We start from the raw sequence: 15,778 nt of genomic DNA, 5'->3' as shown, positions 1-15,778 counted from the left end.
CTGAATTAGGCTGACTGTGTAAACACAGCCTCGGGCAAGGTTTCCCAAACTGGGTCCTGGGCGTTGATCAAGGGGAGGCAATCCAATCAAAATATTGTACATTTCTTTCACTCAAACACCTCCTCAATTAGCCTGTATGTTAAACCAAAATGATACAACATGAATCAACCAAACAACAATACAATTAATTGCAGACAGACACACCTTGAAAATAGTTAAAACAATATTTTTTAATGATTGTGTGCTGCGTTGGTCATGTTGTATGGAAATTGATGCTTTGTGGTACAAATTGATGCCTTTTTTTGTATTATAGTGGACTGGCTCACACTTAGGCCTCGGGCCCTAGGCTATGTAAATATGCATTATTAGTGTGTGGGTGGTATGGGCCTTGATCATGAATAATCCAGTATAATTGGGATCTTATTATTTGACATGGCCATTTATTTCAACACTCACAATTGAGAACTCGTTCCTTTCCAGCATGTCAACATTACTCATACTGTCAATGAAATGTACGAATCTTCTGCCATCTAGTGGAATAAAGGGGTAGGTCCCACTATCCATGTATTTGGCCTTAATAGGTAACTGAACTGTAAAACAAATATATAAAAATGTATCAAGGATAAATCATTGACCAGAAAAAGTGTCCACATTCATACATGAATACGTAATTTGTTTAACTGTATTGCGTCAGTATCATCATGTGATTAAAAGCCAATCGTTTTTCTGTTTACCGGTAGCTTTGTGTTTGATATCACTCTGCCATAATCCAAATTAATCTCGATGGGTCATTATTGACGTTTAGCGTCGGCAGGGACAGAGTCCTCTGTTTTWAAAAAAAACAGACTGTTGTTGTAATCGATATTCTCTTCAAATTAGGACACTTTGTTATTACTCTTGAGTAAATTAGCTAGTTTAAATCTAATCTTATTTTCCAGTCAATCGATGGTGGAGTCTGGGCATGCGTTGCAGTTCTACATCTCGTTCAGAGAAGTATTATTTGCACCTGTGTCAAGCCAGCCACGATAGTTCAAACTGGGGGCCGACACCCATTAACATCAGTGATGTGGACACCAAGGAACTTGGAAGTTCTTGACCCTCTCCACTGCAGCCCCGTCGACGTGGATGGGGGCGTTCCCCCTCTCTTTTCCTGTACTCCACGGTCAGCTCCTTGGTCTTGCTGACGTTGAGGGAGAGGTTGTTGTCCTGACACCACACTGCAAGTTCTCTGAGCTCCTTGTAGGCTGTCTCACCGCCGTTGGTGATCCGTCCTACTACTGTCCTATCGCCAGCAAATTTGATGATGGATTGGAGTCGTGGGTGGCCTCACAGTGGTGGGTAAACAGGGTCCCACATTAAAACGGATCTAAACGATACAAATATTGGAATAATGCCATATTTGGACTACATAAAGTTAAACAATGTTGGAATGATGTTACATAATTTATAAATACAATAATTTATTAATTTGACGATAAACAGTAAAATCCCAGGGAGGAGAGATAATATCAACATAATATTCAGTGCTGTCTACTTTCAGTATAATGAATCCTGTTTCTTTGTGATGTTTTCTGTCCTCATGGAAAGCTGTGAAAGTCTGTTTGCAGATGAAGATTGACATCCTAATGAATGTCCCAAGAGACTAAGGGGCAGATTCGCGGACACAGATTAAGCCTAATCCTAGACTAAATTGCACTTTTAAACTGGACTAATTGAAATTGCATTACTCAGACATGGTTTAAAATAGACTCTCAGATTTTCCCTTAGTCTAGATTTAAAAAGTCAGATTTCAGGACGAGTTCATTTACATCTTAGTGAAGGATTAAATTAAACCTCTCCTGAGTCAGGTTTAACTTCAGATTAATAGATATAGGTCCCCAGGTTGACCTTGACAATGGAGGAAAATGGTTGACCTGAACTATTTCAATGCCGATCAAAGAGCACCACCAAGGCCAGGCAGAAGGGCACTGAAAGATTTTGCTTAAATCAATTTCCGTGACCATTTCCATATGTACAAAGAAAATGCAGCTGATATTTGTTTGCTTGAGCCAAGGCTTTCATCTGACATCTTCGGGGAAGGCCCATCCCTCCTTCCCTACTGATCACCTTGAGGTTTTTTGGCATCTGGAACTTTCCATTGTGAAACAGGAGATTTGTGTGGTGTAAGTAAACTGACTGTATGCAGAATAGTCCACAAGGTCTGCGATGCTATATATATATATATATACTGTTGACTGGTACTGTCTGGTACTCATTCCAGGGTTTTTCTTTATTTTTTACTCTTTTCTACTTTGTAGAAGACATCAAAACTATGAAATAACACAAATGGAATCATGTCATAACCAACAAAGTGTTAAACAAATCTTTATCTTTCTCATCTTTACATACCAGTTAGCTTATTTGTAAAAAAAAAAATTTAAAAAAAGAAGAAAATAAGTGATGAAGTGTTAATTCATTGAAGTGAAGTGTTTAAACTGTTTTAATTGTTAAACTATTTTTAGAAATGAACTAGTGTGAATGTTGATTACATATCACAATCCTGCAATAAAGAGGGGAAGGGGTTATTCTGTCTGTAATGTGTCTGTGTTTCTGTGTTGTATTCTCAAATCAACATTTCCTTTCTGTCTAGTTGTAAGACATTTGATTTGCTTGTCTCTCTCAGTATATCAGCTATGTGAATCCATTTTGCAGTTTATCATATGGYATACACTGCCAATGCAGCCATAGACCTACAGTATGATGGCATTACTGGCCTTGTGKGCATCTGTTACCTGAAGCGGAGAATAGCTAAGCTCACACATTGTTTGTATGTTGARATATACACTGAGTGTACAAAACATTAAGAATACCTACTCTTTCCATGACATAGACTGACCAGGTGAATCCAGGTGAAAGATATGATCCCTTATTGATGTCACTTGTTAAATCCACTTCAATCAGTGTAGATGAAGGGGAGGAGACAGGTTAAAGAAGGATTTTAAAGGCTTGAGACAATTAAGACATGGATTGTGTATGTGTGCCATTCAGAGGGTGAATGGGCAAGACAAAAAAATCWAAGTGCCCTTGAACGGGGTATGGTAGTAGGTGCCAGGCGCACCGGTTTGAAATGCAACGTTGCTGGGTTTTTCACRCCCAACAGTTTCCCATGTGTATCAAGCATTGTCCACCACCCAAAGGACATCCAGCCAACTTGACACAACTGTGGGAAGCACTGGAGTCAACATGGGCCARCRTCCCTGTGGAACGCTTTTCGACACCTTGTAGAGTCGATGCACCGACAAATTGAGGCTGTTCTGAGGGYAAAAGTGGGTGCAACTCAATATTAGGGAGGTGTTCCTAATGTTTTGTACACTCAGTCTATGTTCTCTATTTAAAATGATACCAGTAAACAATGTATATGAGGCAATCCATTTACCAGATCTTGTACATGCCTGTTAAGTGTTGACATATCAAATTGTTTAATGCAAATCCAGCCCTTGTAATTTAGATACTGTATTTTATAAAACATTTTATTTCACCTTTATTTAACCAGGTGAGCTAGTTAAGARCAAGTTYTCATTTACAACTGCGACCTGGCCAAGATAAAGCAAAGCAGTGCGACACAAACAACAACASAGTTACACATGGAATAAACAAGCGTACAGTCAATAACACAATAGAAAAAAAAGAATGTCTTTATACAGTGTGTGCAAATGGCATGAGGAGGTAAGGCAATAAATAGGCCATAGTAGCAAATTAATTACAATTTAGCAAATTAACACGGGAGTGATAGATGAGCAGATGGTGATGTGCAAGTAGAAATACTGGTGTGCAAAAGAGCGGAAAAGTAAATCAAAATAATATGGGGTAGGTAGATTGGGTGGGCTATTTACAGATGGGCTATGAAAATAAGGAGATGACAATTAGGCTACAGGAGATGATCATTACATGTAACATTTTGAGGTTMATTTAATTTAATTCATTTTAGCAATGTTGCCTGCAAAATGATTGCAGTTTTYCCCATAGATAGACAGTACATGGTTGCTCTATGTACAGTATCACTGACCCTGGATAAGTTAGCGACTGAGCTAACACAGCTAACCTTTTTAGGTCAATAATATTCCGTTTTTATTTAAAAAAAATTGTTGGCTTTATAATCGTGAGAGAAAGTGAACTAGTTAGTAACTAGCTAATTAGTTATACCTAGGTAGCTTACAACGTTAGCTGACTTTTCTCAAAACAAACCTCATTGTGGCTAGCTACTTCTTRTCCCTCATGCTAGCCTTTACAGCCAAATATCACTTCAGAAACATCAACATTTAAAATATTGATATAGTCAGCATTGTAGACCATTTTCCCCCTCTTGCTGCAGCTTTAGCTCATTTAGAAACAACAAAGAAATGTTGTGAAAACCAGCGTGTTGCAAACGTTCTAAAATGGTTTGTCACCCGTGGTAGTTTTGTTTAGTCCTCTGTTGCTCCTATGGCACAAATCTGCTGAGCAATTTTGGAGCTCCGCCTAAGCAAGGCATTTCATTGGTTTGACGTGTTGTGAAGCGTCACTGATTTACACCAGGTTCCGACCCGTCTTTAGCTGATTTCTGCCATGGAACTTGTTCGTCTATGATATGCCGCAACCTACTATGCTGGAGTGTGCGATCAATCATGGTCTGCCTAATTCTGTACTGCTAAGAAAATGGAATAAAAAAAACCTGGATAATTCCCTAACAGGACCAGCAGATGCACTACTAAACAAGACAGTTAACCCACTGGAGGCTGACAGTTAACCCACTGTTCCCCGGTAGGCTGGCAGTTAACCCACTGTCATGACGTTGGCCTGGGGGTAGGTTTATGACAGTCATAAATACCTCTTTCCCCCCTCCCCCGTTCCTCTTCCCTACTGATGTGACATTAGAAAGCCCCTTTGGTTAACATAGAGATTCTGGGAACATCAGAAGTTGGGGGGAAATGAACTATATTCTGGTAATCCGACCAACTGAACATATGCGGTGGTACTTAAGGTATATTATGTCAGTTCGGTTGCCCTCTGACACATTCTCATCAATGATAGAATGACATAAACTCTACTGTGGAAAGTCTAAACATCAGAGGTATCGGATTCACATGGAATTGTTGTTTAATTCAAATGTTTGAATATGAAATTATTTGTGAAGAGATKAAATGTAATTTTAGCTTCCAAATGAGAGATTTGGGTTTTCATAAGTTTGGGCCTCTGCTCAACCAGTGGCCCGCCCCTGTGAAGAGACATGGGTAATAAACTTTTCAGACACACCCCTCTCCCTCCACTATATAAAGCCATTGACAAAAATATAACCTTCTGTTCCGGGTACATTAGGATGACGATCCGATGTCAGAATGGTTCAGATAATAACCTCAGAACGAAGCCAACATCAGCATGAACTTTGGTTGTGAATGGTATGAACTTTGAACTCGTATTCACTACAGAAGTGATACCTCCTAGCCGTTGAGTTAGCAACAGCTGCTACAAACGCAGGTTAGGAAGGACAGTCAGAGTATCCCATCTACTACACAACGACGTTACATTTACATTTAAGTCATTTAGCAGACGCTCTTATCCAGAGCGACTTACTACGACAGTGACCACCAGAGACATACTTCAAAGGACAGTGGACTCGGTTTGGCAATACGGTCTTCCATCTACCACCAACCTACTGAAGCGCAGCTCAGTAAATATTTATTGCATTTTCCTTTTCCAAATGGGCGGTAATTTAGAATGCATAAGATACTGTATTTACGATAGCACAGCTTCGCCTCTGTTCCAKTCTCCCGCTCTTTCACTAAAATCCAGCCCCCTTTCCTTTGTGTAACAAGCTGTCATATCTGTTCCGCCCGCTAGGGACGTTTTCCTTTATGACGGCAATTTGTAATCAAGTTATGATTTAATTGTGTATGTGTGATTCTGTGTGATTAGTTAGGTATTTAGTAAATAAATAATTAAACCCAATTTTGTATTGCTGATTCAACTTGTTAGCCAGGATTCTTGCAGATAACCAARAATTTACAACTTTCAGAATATGAGACTGAAGTAAGATGACGATTAATGTTGACTGCTATTGACGTAAAATATTACTAAATCTTTAAGAGTTTATTCGGAAGATAACAGCTCTATAAATATTMTTTYGTGGTGTCCCTCTCTAGTTAATTACATTTACATGATTAGTTCAATCAGGTAATATTAATTACGTAGAAATTATTTTATAGAATAGTATGTCATAGCAATTAATCCGGCATAACCAAAGACACGACACCACTGTTCCCCGGTAGACTGACAGTTAACCCACTGTTCCCCGGTAGACTGACAGTTAACCCACTGTTCCCCTGGAGGCTGACAGTTAACCCACTGTTCCCGGTAGAGCTGACAGTTAACCCACTGTTCCCCTGGAGGCTGGCAGTTAACCCACTGTTCCCCGGTAGGCATCATTGAAAATAAGAATTTGTTCTTAACTGACTTGCCTAGTTAAATGAAGGTGAAAAATAAATAAAAATTACTACAGGAGTAGCCATGGAAGCTCCATCAGTCTGCAAAGTAGTTTCCCCAATCAGTCTTACAGCCTCTACATATGATACATCATGAAAGAATTTACATACATTTAAAACAGATGTGTGTGTGTGTGTGTGTGTGTGTGTGTGTGTGTGTGTGTGTGTGTGTGTGTGTGTGTGTGTGTGTGTGTGTGTGGTGGGTTTGGGGTGTGTGTGTGTGTGTGTGTGTGTGTGTGTGTGTGTGTGTGCGCATATATCAGTTACACATAAATATCAGTACATACACACAACAAGTAGGTCACATAGGGGAGAGGCGGTGTGCCATGAGGTGTTGCTTTATTTGTTTTTTGATAGCAGGATTGCTGTTCACTTGCGCAATATAAGATGGAAGGGAGTTCCATGCACTCATGACTCTGTATAATACTGTACATTTCCTTGAATTTGTTCTGGACCTGGGGACTGGGAAAAGAGTTGACTATGCAAAAAATGTTGAATTTYCAACACATTAATGTTTTTAAAAATAAAAARAAKAAGTGACTCAGTCAGTCTTTCCTCAACTCTTAGCCAAGAGAGACTGGCATGCGTAGTATTAATGTCAGCCCTCTGATTACAACGAAGAGCAAGATGTGTCTCTCTCTTCTGGGCCAGCTGCAGCTTAACTAAGGCTTTCTTTGCAGCACTTCACCACATGACTGGACAATAATCAAGATAAGATAAAACTAGAGCCTGCAGGACTTGCTTTGTGGAGTGTGTGGTGTCAAAGAAGCAGAACATCTCTTTATTACAGACAGACCTCTCCTCATCTTTACAACCACTCAATCTACAGTACACAGCAACACCTCCCCCATAAACATTCCTGTCTCTTCTATAGATGTTATATCCTTGTATTGCTACTGCTTTAGCAAAGTAATTATCTAGGTGAGACTCAGAAATGGCTAATATACTAATGTTATCTTATGTTAGCAAGTTGTTAACCTTATTTTCAAAGCTACATATATTAATATGGGCTATTTTCAGCCCTTTCCTGGGTAGCTTCTCAGAGATAGACATAATATAGAAAAGAGCAAACAAAGCAAGATAAAAAAATGTATGAGTTCAGCAGTCCTTTAATCAGCTGGTGTGTGTGTGATGCGGGGGTTAAAGCTACGAACCCATAGGCAGTGGTTCCAAACATTTTTCGGTTACTTTACCACCAACTGAAGTTTTCTCTGCCTGGAGTACATGTGCATTTTACCAGTAGGCTTATGGACTCATGTCTTCTCAAGTACCCCTGTTGATATGCCCGGCACCCCCAGTGGTCTGCGTACCCCTGGTTGGGAACTACTGGTGTAATGAATTCACACTCCAGAACGGTAGGCGGAAACACTGGACTAGATAAGAGAAATAGATGAAATGGGGGKCCTCACACTCCAGTACAGTAGGTGGTGGTGTATCCACCTTTCAGTTGGTTGCAATCCGCCATTACACAGTTAAAGAAGAAGAAGTGGTTAGCAAGGGAAAGATATCTGGCTAGCGTTGGACATATCGTAACACTTGAAGTTGATCAATCATGTCAGTGAAATCGTGTTGTATTTACAGTACGGGAGTGATTTCTATTCTAACTTTGATAGCAGGCATAGTGCTGGTGCTTTCGCAGGTGTTTCAAAATATCCTCAACGCGAAGATAAAAAAGGTAACGTTAATGCTAGCCAGCGGCAAGCTAGTTAGCAGGCCAACTTGGTTGTCCAACCAACTAGCTAAACAGAGACGAATTGTATTTTTATTTTAACGTCCAGTAATCTAATCTAACTAGAGATCGCGTTAGAATGCAGCTAACTGTAACGTAGTTTGGCAGTTTAAGCTTGCTTGCTAGCTAACCCGTTGTAGCCTACTAACGTTAAAGTACTTTGTTTACAGTAAGCTTAGCCCGATTGTTTTTTTGTTTTTTTAATCACTGTGAACTTGACAAGCTATTTTTGTCTGAATTGAATGCATTGACATACATAGCCGATCAAAATATGAATGTTGTTTCAATATACAGTACCAGTCAAAAGTTTGGACACACCTTTTCATTCCAGGGTTTTTCCTTTATTTGTATTATTTTCTACATTGTAGAATAATAGTGAAGACATCAAAACTATGAAATAACACATATGGAATCATGTAGTAACCAACAAAGTGTTGGTTATATATTATATATTATAAATATATTTTATATCTGAGATTCTTCACAGTAGCCACCCTTTGTCTTGATGACAGCTTTGCACACCCATGGCATTGTCTCAACCAGCTTCATGAGTCAGTCACTTGGAATGCATTTCAATTAACAGGTGTGCCATGTTAATTTGTGTAATTTCTTTACTCCTTAATGCGTTTGAGCCAATCAGTTGTGTTGTGACAAGGTAGGGGTGGTATACAGAAGATAGGGCTATTTGGTAAAATACCAAGTCGATATTATGTCAAGAACAGCTCAAATAAGCAGAGAGAAACGACAGTCCATCATTACTTTAAGACATGAAGGTCAGGCAATMCGGAAAATTTCAAGAACTTTGAAAGTTTCTTCAAKTGCAGTCGCAAAAMCCATCARGCGCTATGATGAAACTGKCTCATGAGGATCGCTACAGAAATGGAAGACCCAGAGTTACCTCTGCTGCAGAGGATAAGTTCATTAGAGTTACCAGACTCAGAAATTACAGCCCAAATAAATGCTTCRCAGAGTTCAAGTAACAGACACATCTCAACATCAACTGTTCAGGGGAGACTGTGTGAATCAGGCCTTCATGGTTGAATTGCTGCAAAGAAACCACTWCTAAAAGGACACCAATAAGGAGAGACTTGCTWGGGCCAAGAAACACGAGCAACAGACATTAGATTGGTGGAAATTTGTYCTTTGCTCTGGAGTCCAAATTGGAGATTTCTGGTTCCAACTGCCGTGTCTTTGTGAGACACAGAGTAGGTGAATGGATGATGTGGTTCCTGCCGTGAAGCATGGAGGAGGAGGTGTGATGGTGACAYTGTCTGATTTGTTTAGAATTCAATTCACACAGCATTCTGCAGTGATACGCCATCCTATCTGGTTTGCGCTTAGTGGGACTATCATTTGTTTTTCAACCGGACAATGACCCAACACACCTCCAGGCTGTGTATGGGCKATTTGACCAAGAAGGAGAGTGATGGAGTGCTGTATCAGATGACCTGGCCTCCACAGTCACCCAACCTTAGCCGAAGTGAGATGGTTTGGGATGAGTTGGACCGCAGAGTGAAGGAAAAGCAGCCAACAAGTGGTCAGCATATGTGGCAACTCCTTTAAGACTGTTGTAAAAGTGTTTCAGGTGATGCTGGTTGAGAAAATACCAAACAATGTGCAAAGCTGTCATCAAGCYAAAGGGTGGCAACTTTGAAGAATSTGACATTTAAAATATATTTTTGAWTKAACTCTTTAAAAAAATAAAAAATGTTTGGTTACTACATTATTCCATATGTGTTATTTCATAATCTTCAATATTATACTGCAATGTAGAAAATAGTAAAAAATAAAGAAAAACCCTTGAATGAGTCCAAGCTTTTGACTGGTACTGTATGCTATGTTGTAGTTAGGCGGACAAACAAATGTTTTAAGTTGGCTACTACTACTGTTCACGTTAGCTACCTGGTTCAATCATCTGTCATGGGATTCAAGCTTTCATATTGGCTTTTGTGGTCACAAGTTCTTGATCTAGCTATGTGTTTACTAACCAGTGCACGTTGAACCCTTAGGAGATTGTGCTTAGGAATGGCACACATGCGTTTGATGTGTGGGAGAACCCACCACCTCCAGTCTACATGCAGTTCTACTTCTTTAATGTGACCAACCCGGCAGAGGTACTGAAGGGAGAGCGGCCTGCCGTTCTAGAGGTCGGACCTTACACATACAGGTGAGCTGTGGAGCAATTAATTGACAACGAGTAAAACTGTCACAGGCTATTAGATGAGATGCAGTCGGAGGAAAAGATGACCACATCCTAAGCCATTTCAAAATAAATAMATCTGTTCTGACAGTTGTCATGTGATAGTCTTTGTCAATAAGTAGGAAGGAACTCAGCTGATGTCGCTGTAACTGGTGACATCATGTCATGTCCTAACTTAACAGGATCAGGAGATTTTGTGCTAAATGTGTTCCTCTATGAATGAACCCAGCTTAGGATAGGAGGCTTGTTGGCCTCTCTCTTGGCAGCATGAACCCTAGCCCCGATAAGACGGTTATCACTGAGGCGATCGAGTCAGCACTAGGCCTTGGTCTCTATGGCTGCGTTTACACAGGCAGCCCAATTCTGATCTATTACCCTATTATTTGTCTTTTTGACCAGTTAGATTAGATCTTTTGGYAACAACTGGCATGATAACACAAACAGATTTAGGACCAGGCTAATGTTTCCTTACACTTTTATCATAACATCTTATCTGGCTTGCCCTCATCAGACATATTTTTGTCTTCAGCACATTCTTCATTGCTCTTGCCATCACTCACTGTGTTTTGTAATGTTTCCTTGCTCAGGGAGTTTCGTCCAATGGAGCAAGTGAATTTCCTGGAGAATGGAACCAAAGTATCAGCTGTCAACACTAAGACCTATGTGTTTCAGTCTGACATGTCCAAAGGTCCAGAGAGTGACTTGATCAGAACAATCAACATCCCAGCTATGGTAGGGTACAACACAAACACACTTCCCTAATCAGAAAAGTTAAGGCCCTGGCTGTGGTAAGGTTAGCTACAATAAATCAAACTGCCTCTTTTGTGTATGAAACTTAGAGAGAGTGTTCTGATTTGAAGAGAGTTGTGGCAGAGGCACCACGACGAGATTTACATAGTACAGTATATACATCAACGTTTCAATTTACATTAGCAACGGAATGTCATGTGCTGAGAGAGGGTTCSTGGGTTTAGCTCAAATTTACCGTAACGATTCCAGTGTAGCCAGTAAAGCGCTCTGCAATGTCCACGCAAACGGATCTGCAACGGCTCGGACGGCGCTTCGTTTGCGTAGCTCTTTACGTAGTTCTACATACTTTTGTGCGGCTTAATTTGTTTGGAACATGATACAAAGGGAGTTCCATTTGCGTAGACTGTGAAATCACTATGGAGAGCCCTTAAACATGCTTTTAACAAACTATTCAACTATGCAGCAAATATTCATCCTAACCATATTACACTTTTGAATAATGCAACAATTCACAGGCATGTGCAGACAAAGGGTTTATTTTCTCCTCCGTACATTTCAGCGTCAATATAAAAGCACAGAGCTAGCTAAAACTAACATGCTTCATCAAGTAACGTTAGACTATCAAAAATGGACTATTACCCCTCTTACTTTTCCATAAGTGGCCACCAGCCAGCCAGTTCCAGGCTAGGGGAGTCTGGGGCGTCTGGCTACCAGCCAGCCAGTTCCAGGCTAGGGGAGTCTGGGGCGTCTGGCTACCAGCCAGCCAGTTCCAGGCTAGGGGAGTCTGGGGCGTCTGGCTACCAGCCAGCCAGTTCCAGGCTAGGGGAGTCATTTGGGGTCATGCCACCAGCCAGCCTGTTCCAGGCTAGGGGAGTCCTTTGGGGTCATGGTACTAATCAGAAAGAGCTCTGTTTTGGTGGCCTCTGGTAAAGTCGACTGTCTTGATTTCATCTGCAATACACAGCTAAATGATTCAATACTTTACCTCCCAGATTGGTAAAATGAGTTGTGGTATTGAGTAGGAAGATATGACTTTACAAATACATTGACTGAAAATGTATGAATTCAGTGTGTTGTTTTGKATGTTATCTAGGCCTACACGGTCTGGACTATTTTCTAAGAAAGAACTTTTTTAAACATTAAACCAGACTTCTTTTTWAAAAAAATATTATTTTTATTTAACCAGGTAGGCCAGTTGAGAACAAGTTCTCATTTACAACTGTGACCTGGCCAAGATAAAGCAAAGCAGTGCGACAAAAACAACAACAGAGTTACACATGGGATAAACAAACATACAGTCAATAACACAATAGAAAAATATGTATACAGTGTGTGCAAATGAAGTAAGGAGGTAAGGCAATAAATAGGCCATAGTGGCAAAGTAATTACAATTTAGCAATTAACACTGGAGTGATATATGTGCAGATGAGGTTGTGCAAGTAGAAATACTGGTTTGCAAAAGAGCAGAAAAACAAAAACAGATATGGGGATGAGGTAGGTAGTTGGTTGGATGGACTATTTACAGATGGGCTGTGTACAGCTGCAGCGATCCGTAAGCTGCTCTGACAGCTGTTGCTTAAAGACAGTGAGGGAGATATGTCTCCAACTTCAGTGAATTAAAAAAATATTTACTTTTTATTTTTTGGCAATTCATTCCAGTCATTGGCAGCAGAGAACTGGAAGGAAAGGCGGCTAAAGGAGGTGTTTGCTTTGTGGATGGCCAGTGAAATATACCTGCTTTAGCGTGTACTACGGGTTGGTGTCGCTATGGTGACCAGTGAGCTAGGATAAGGCGGAGCTTTTCCTAGCAAAGACTTATAGATGACCTGGAGCCAGTGGGTTTGGCGAGGAATATGTAGCGAGGACCAGCCAACGAGAGCATACAGGTCGCAGTGGTGGGTAGTATATGGGGCTTTCGTGACAAAACGGATGGTACTGTGATAGACTACATCCAATTTGCTGAGTAGAGTGTTGGAGGCTATTTTATAAATGACATCGCCGAAGTCAAGGATAGGTAGGATAGTCAGTTTTACGAGGGTATGTTTGGCAGCATGAGTGAAGGATGCTTTGTTGCGAAATAGGAAGCCAATTCTAGATTACATTTTTGGATTGGAGATGCTTAATATGAGTCTGGAAGGGGAGTTTATAGTCTAGCCAGACACCTAGAATATGTGGACAACTATAAATACCTAAGTCAGAACCGTCCAGAGTAGTGATGCTAGTCGGGCGGGTGCGGGCAGCGATCGGTTGAAGAGCATGCATTTGGTTTTTACTAGCAAATTTACTAGTTTTTACTGGAAGGAGTGTTGTGTGGCATTGAAGCTTGTTTGGAGGTTTGTTAGCACAGTGTCCAAAGAAGGGCCAGAAGTATACAGAATGGCGTCGTCTTTGTAGAGGTGGATCAAAGAATCACCCGCAGCAAGAGCGACATCATTGATATACAGAGAAAAGAGTTGGCCTGAGGTCCGGACAACAGGCCCTCCGATTTGACACACTGAACTCTATCTGAGAAGTAGTTGGTAAACCAGGCGAGGCAGTCATTAGAGAAGCCAAGGCTGTTGAGTCTGCCAATAAGAATACGGTGATTGACAGAGTCGAAAGCCTTGGCCAAGTCGATGAAGACGGCTCCACAGTACTGTCTTTTATCGATGGCGGTTATGATATCGTTTAGGACCTTGAGCGTGGCTGAGGTGCACCCGTGACCAGCTCGGAAACCGGATTGCATAGCGGAGAAGGTACGGTGGGATTCGAAATGGTCGGTGATCTGTTTGTTCACTTGGCTTTCAAAGATTTCAGAAAGGCAGGGCAGGATGGATAATGGTCTGTAACAGTTTGGGTCTAGAATGTCTGAGGGATGACCGCGGCCGCTTTCCAATCTTTAGGAATATCAGACGATACGAAAGAGAGGTTGAACAGGCTAGTAATATGGGTTGCGAAAATGGCGGCGGATAATTTTAGGAAGAGATGGTCCAGATTGTCTAGCCCAGCTGATTTGTAGGGATCCAGTTTTTGCAGCTCTATCAGAACATTAGCTGTCTGGATTTGGGTGAAGGAGAAGCTGGGGGGGGCTTGGGCCAGTTTCTGCGGGAGGTGCAGAGCTGTTGGCCGGGGATGGGGTAGCCAGGTGGAAAGCATGGCCAGCCGTAGAGAAATGCTTATTGTGATTATCGTGGATTTATCGGTGGTGACAGTGTTTCCTAGCCTCAGTGCAGTGGGCAGCTGGGAGGAGGTGCTCTTATTCTCCATGGACTTTAGTGTCTCAACTTTTTGGAATTAGTGCTACAGGAAGCAAATTTCTGTTTGAAAAAGCTAGCCTTTGCTTTCCTGACTGTGTATATTGGTTCCTGACTTCCCTGAAAAGTTGCATATCGCGGGGACTATTCGAAACTAGTGCAGTACGCCACAGGATGTTTTTGTGCTGGACAAGGGCAGTAAAGTCTGGAGTGAACCTTGGGCTATATCTTTTTTTTTTTTAAGAATAACCAGGCATCCTCTATTGACGGGATGAGGTCAATATCCTTCCAGGATACCCGGGCCAGGTCGATTAGAAAGGCCTGCTCGCAGAAGTATTTTAGGGAGCGTTTGMCAGTGATGAGGGGTGGTTGTTTGACCGTGGACCCATAACGGACGCAGGCAGTGATCGCTGAGATCCTGGTTGAAAACAGCAGGGGTGTATTCTCTTGAGATTAGTCATTTCCTGTTTTACTGCAAGATATTAAATGTTTTCAAATTATGTATTTTATTGGCCCTGCTGCTGTGGACACTTAGGGTTAGGAAGCCAATGTGTCATTCTTCTTTTTTTTTTTTACTATCTCTTTAACAGTTTGACCTGTCAATTAATCACTGTGGGTGGGATTGTCAGGGGAGGGGGCAGGATGTTTGAGTCATGGAGTTGGTAGGGTTTCAGACCTGTCAATCAATCACTGTGGGTGGGATTGTCAGGGGAGGGTACTTTGGAGATTTTTGGTCCCCAAACCACCATGTATTTGTGAGCCACGCGGTGTGGGTGAACGGAGGATCTCCGCATTGTGTATTTCCACAGTGTAAAGCATGGAGAGTTGGTGGTGTTAATGTGTGGTGGGTGGTTTGCTTGGTGACGCTCGTCTGTGATATATTTTACAATTCATGGCACACTATCCAACATGAACTACCACAGCAATCTGCAGCGATACGTCAATCCAATCTGGTTTGGCTTAGTGGACTATCTTTGTTTTCAACGGGACAATGACCCAAACAACCTCCAGCTGTGTAGGGCTATTTGACAAGAAGGAGAGTGATGGAGGGCTGATCAGATGACCTGGCCTCCACAGTCCACCTCAACCTAATTGAGATGGTTGGGGATGAGTTGGCCGCAGAGTGAAGAAAAAGCAGCCAACAAGTGGCACATATGTGGAATCCTTTAAGACTGTTGATAAAGTTTCAGGTAGCTGGTTGAGAAATGCCAAAATGTGCAAAGCTGTCATCAAGCAAAGGGTGGCATTTTGAAAGAATTCTCAATATATTTTGATTTGTTATAACACTTTTTGGTTACTACATGATTCCATATGTGTTATTTCATAGTTTGATGTCTTCACTATTATTCTACAGATGTTAGAAATACAG

General features: G+C 41.3%; 1 protein-coding gene across 1 annotated transcript in view; it reads left to right on the top strand.

Moving 5' to 3' along the window:
• Positions 1-7,952: 7,952 nt before the first annotated feature.
• scarb2c (scavenger receptor class B, member 2c) overlaps positions 7,953-15,778 on the top strand; it is a 48,667-nt gene continuing 40,841 nt past the window's right edge. Inside the window, exons 1-2 of the mRNA XM_070449588.1 lie at positions 7,953-8,172; positions 10,236-10,393. Coding sequence (XP_070305689.1) covers positions 8,050-8,172; positions 10,236-10,393 — 281 coding nt within the window. The 5' untranslated portion in view covers positions 7,953-8,049. The remainder of the gene's footprint in view (positions 8,173-10,235; positions 10,394-15,778) is intronic.

The sequence above is a fragment of the Salvelinus sp. IW2-2015 genome, linkage group LG20, assembly GCF_002910315.2.
Source record: "Salvelinus sp. IW2-2015 linkage group LG20, ASM291031v2, whole genome shotgun sequence".
NCBI classification, from domain to species: domain Eukaryota; kingdom Metazoa; phylum Chordata; class Actinopteri; order Salmoniformes; family Salmonidae; genus Salvelinus; species Salvelinus sp. IW2-2015.
The sequence above is the reverse complement of the archived record's forward strand: the minus strand, read 5'-3'. Positions and strand labels throughout refer to the sequence as shown.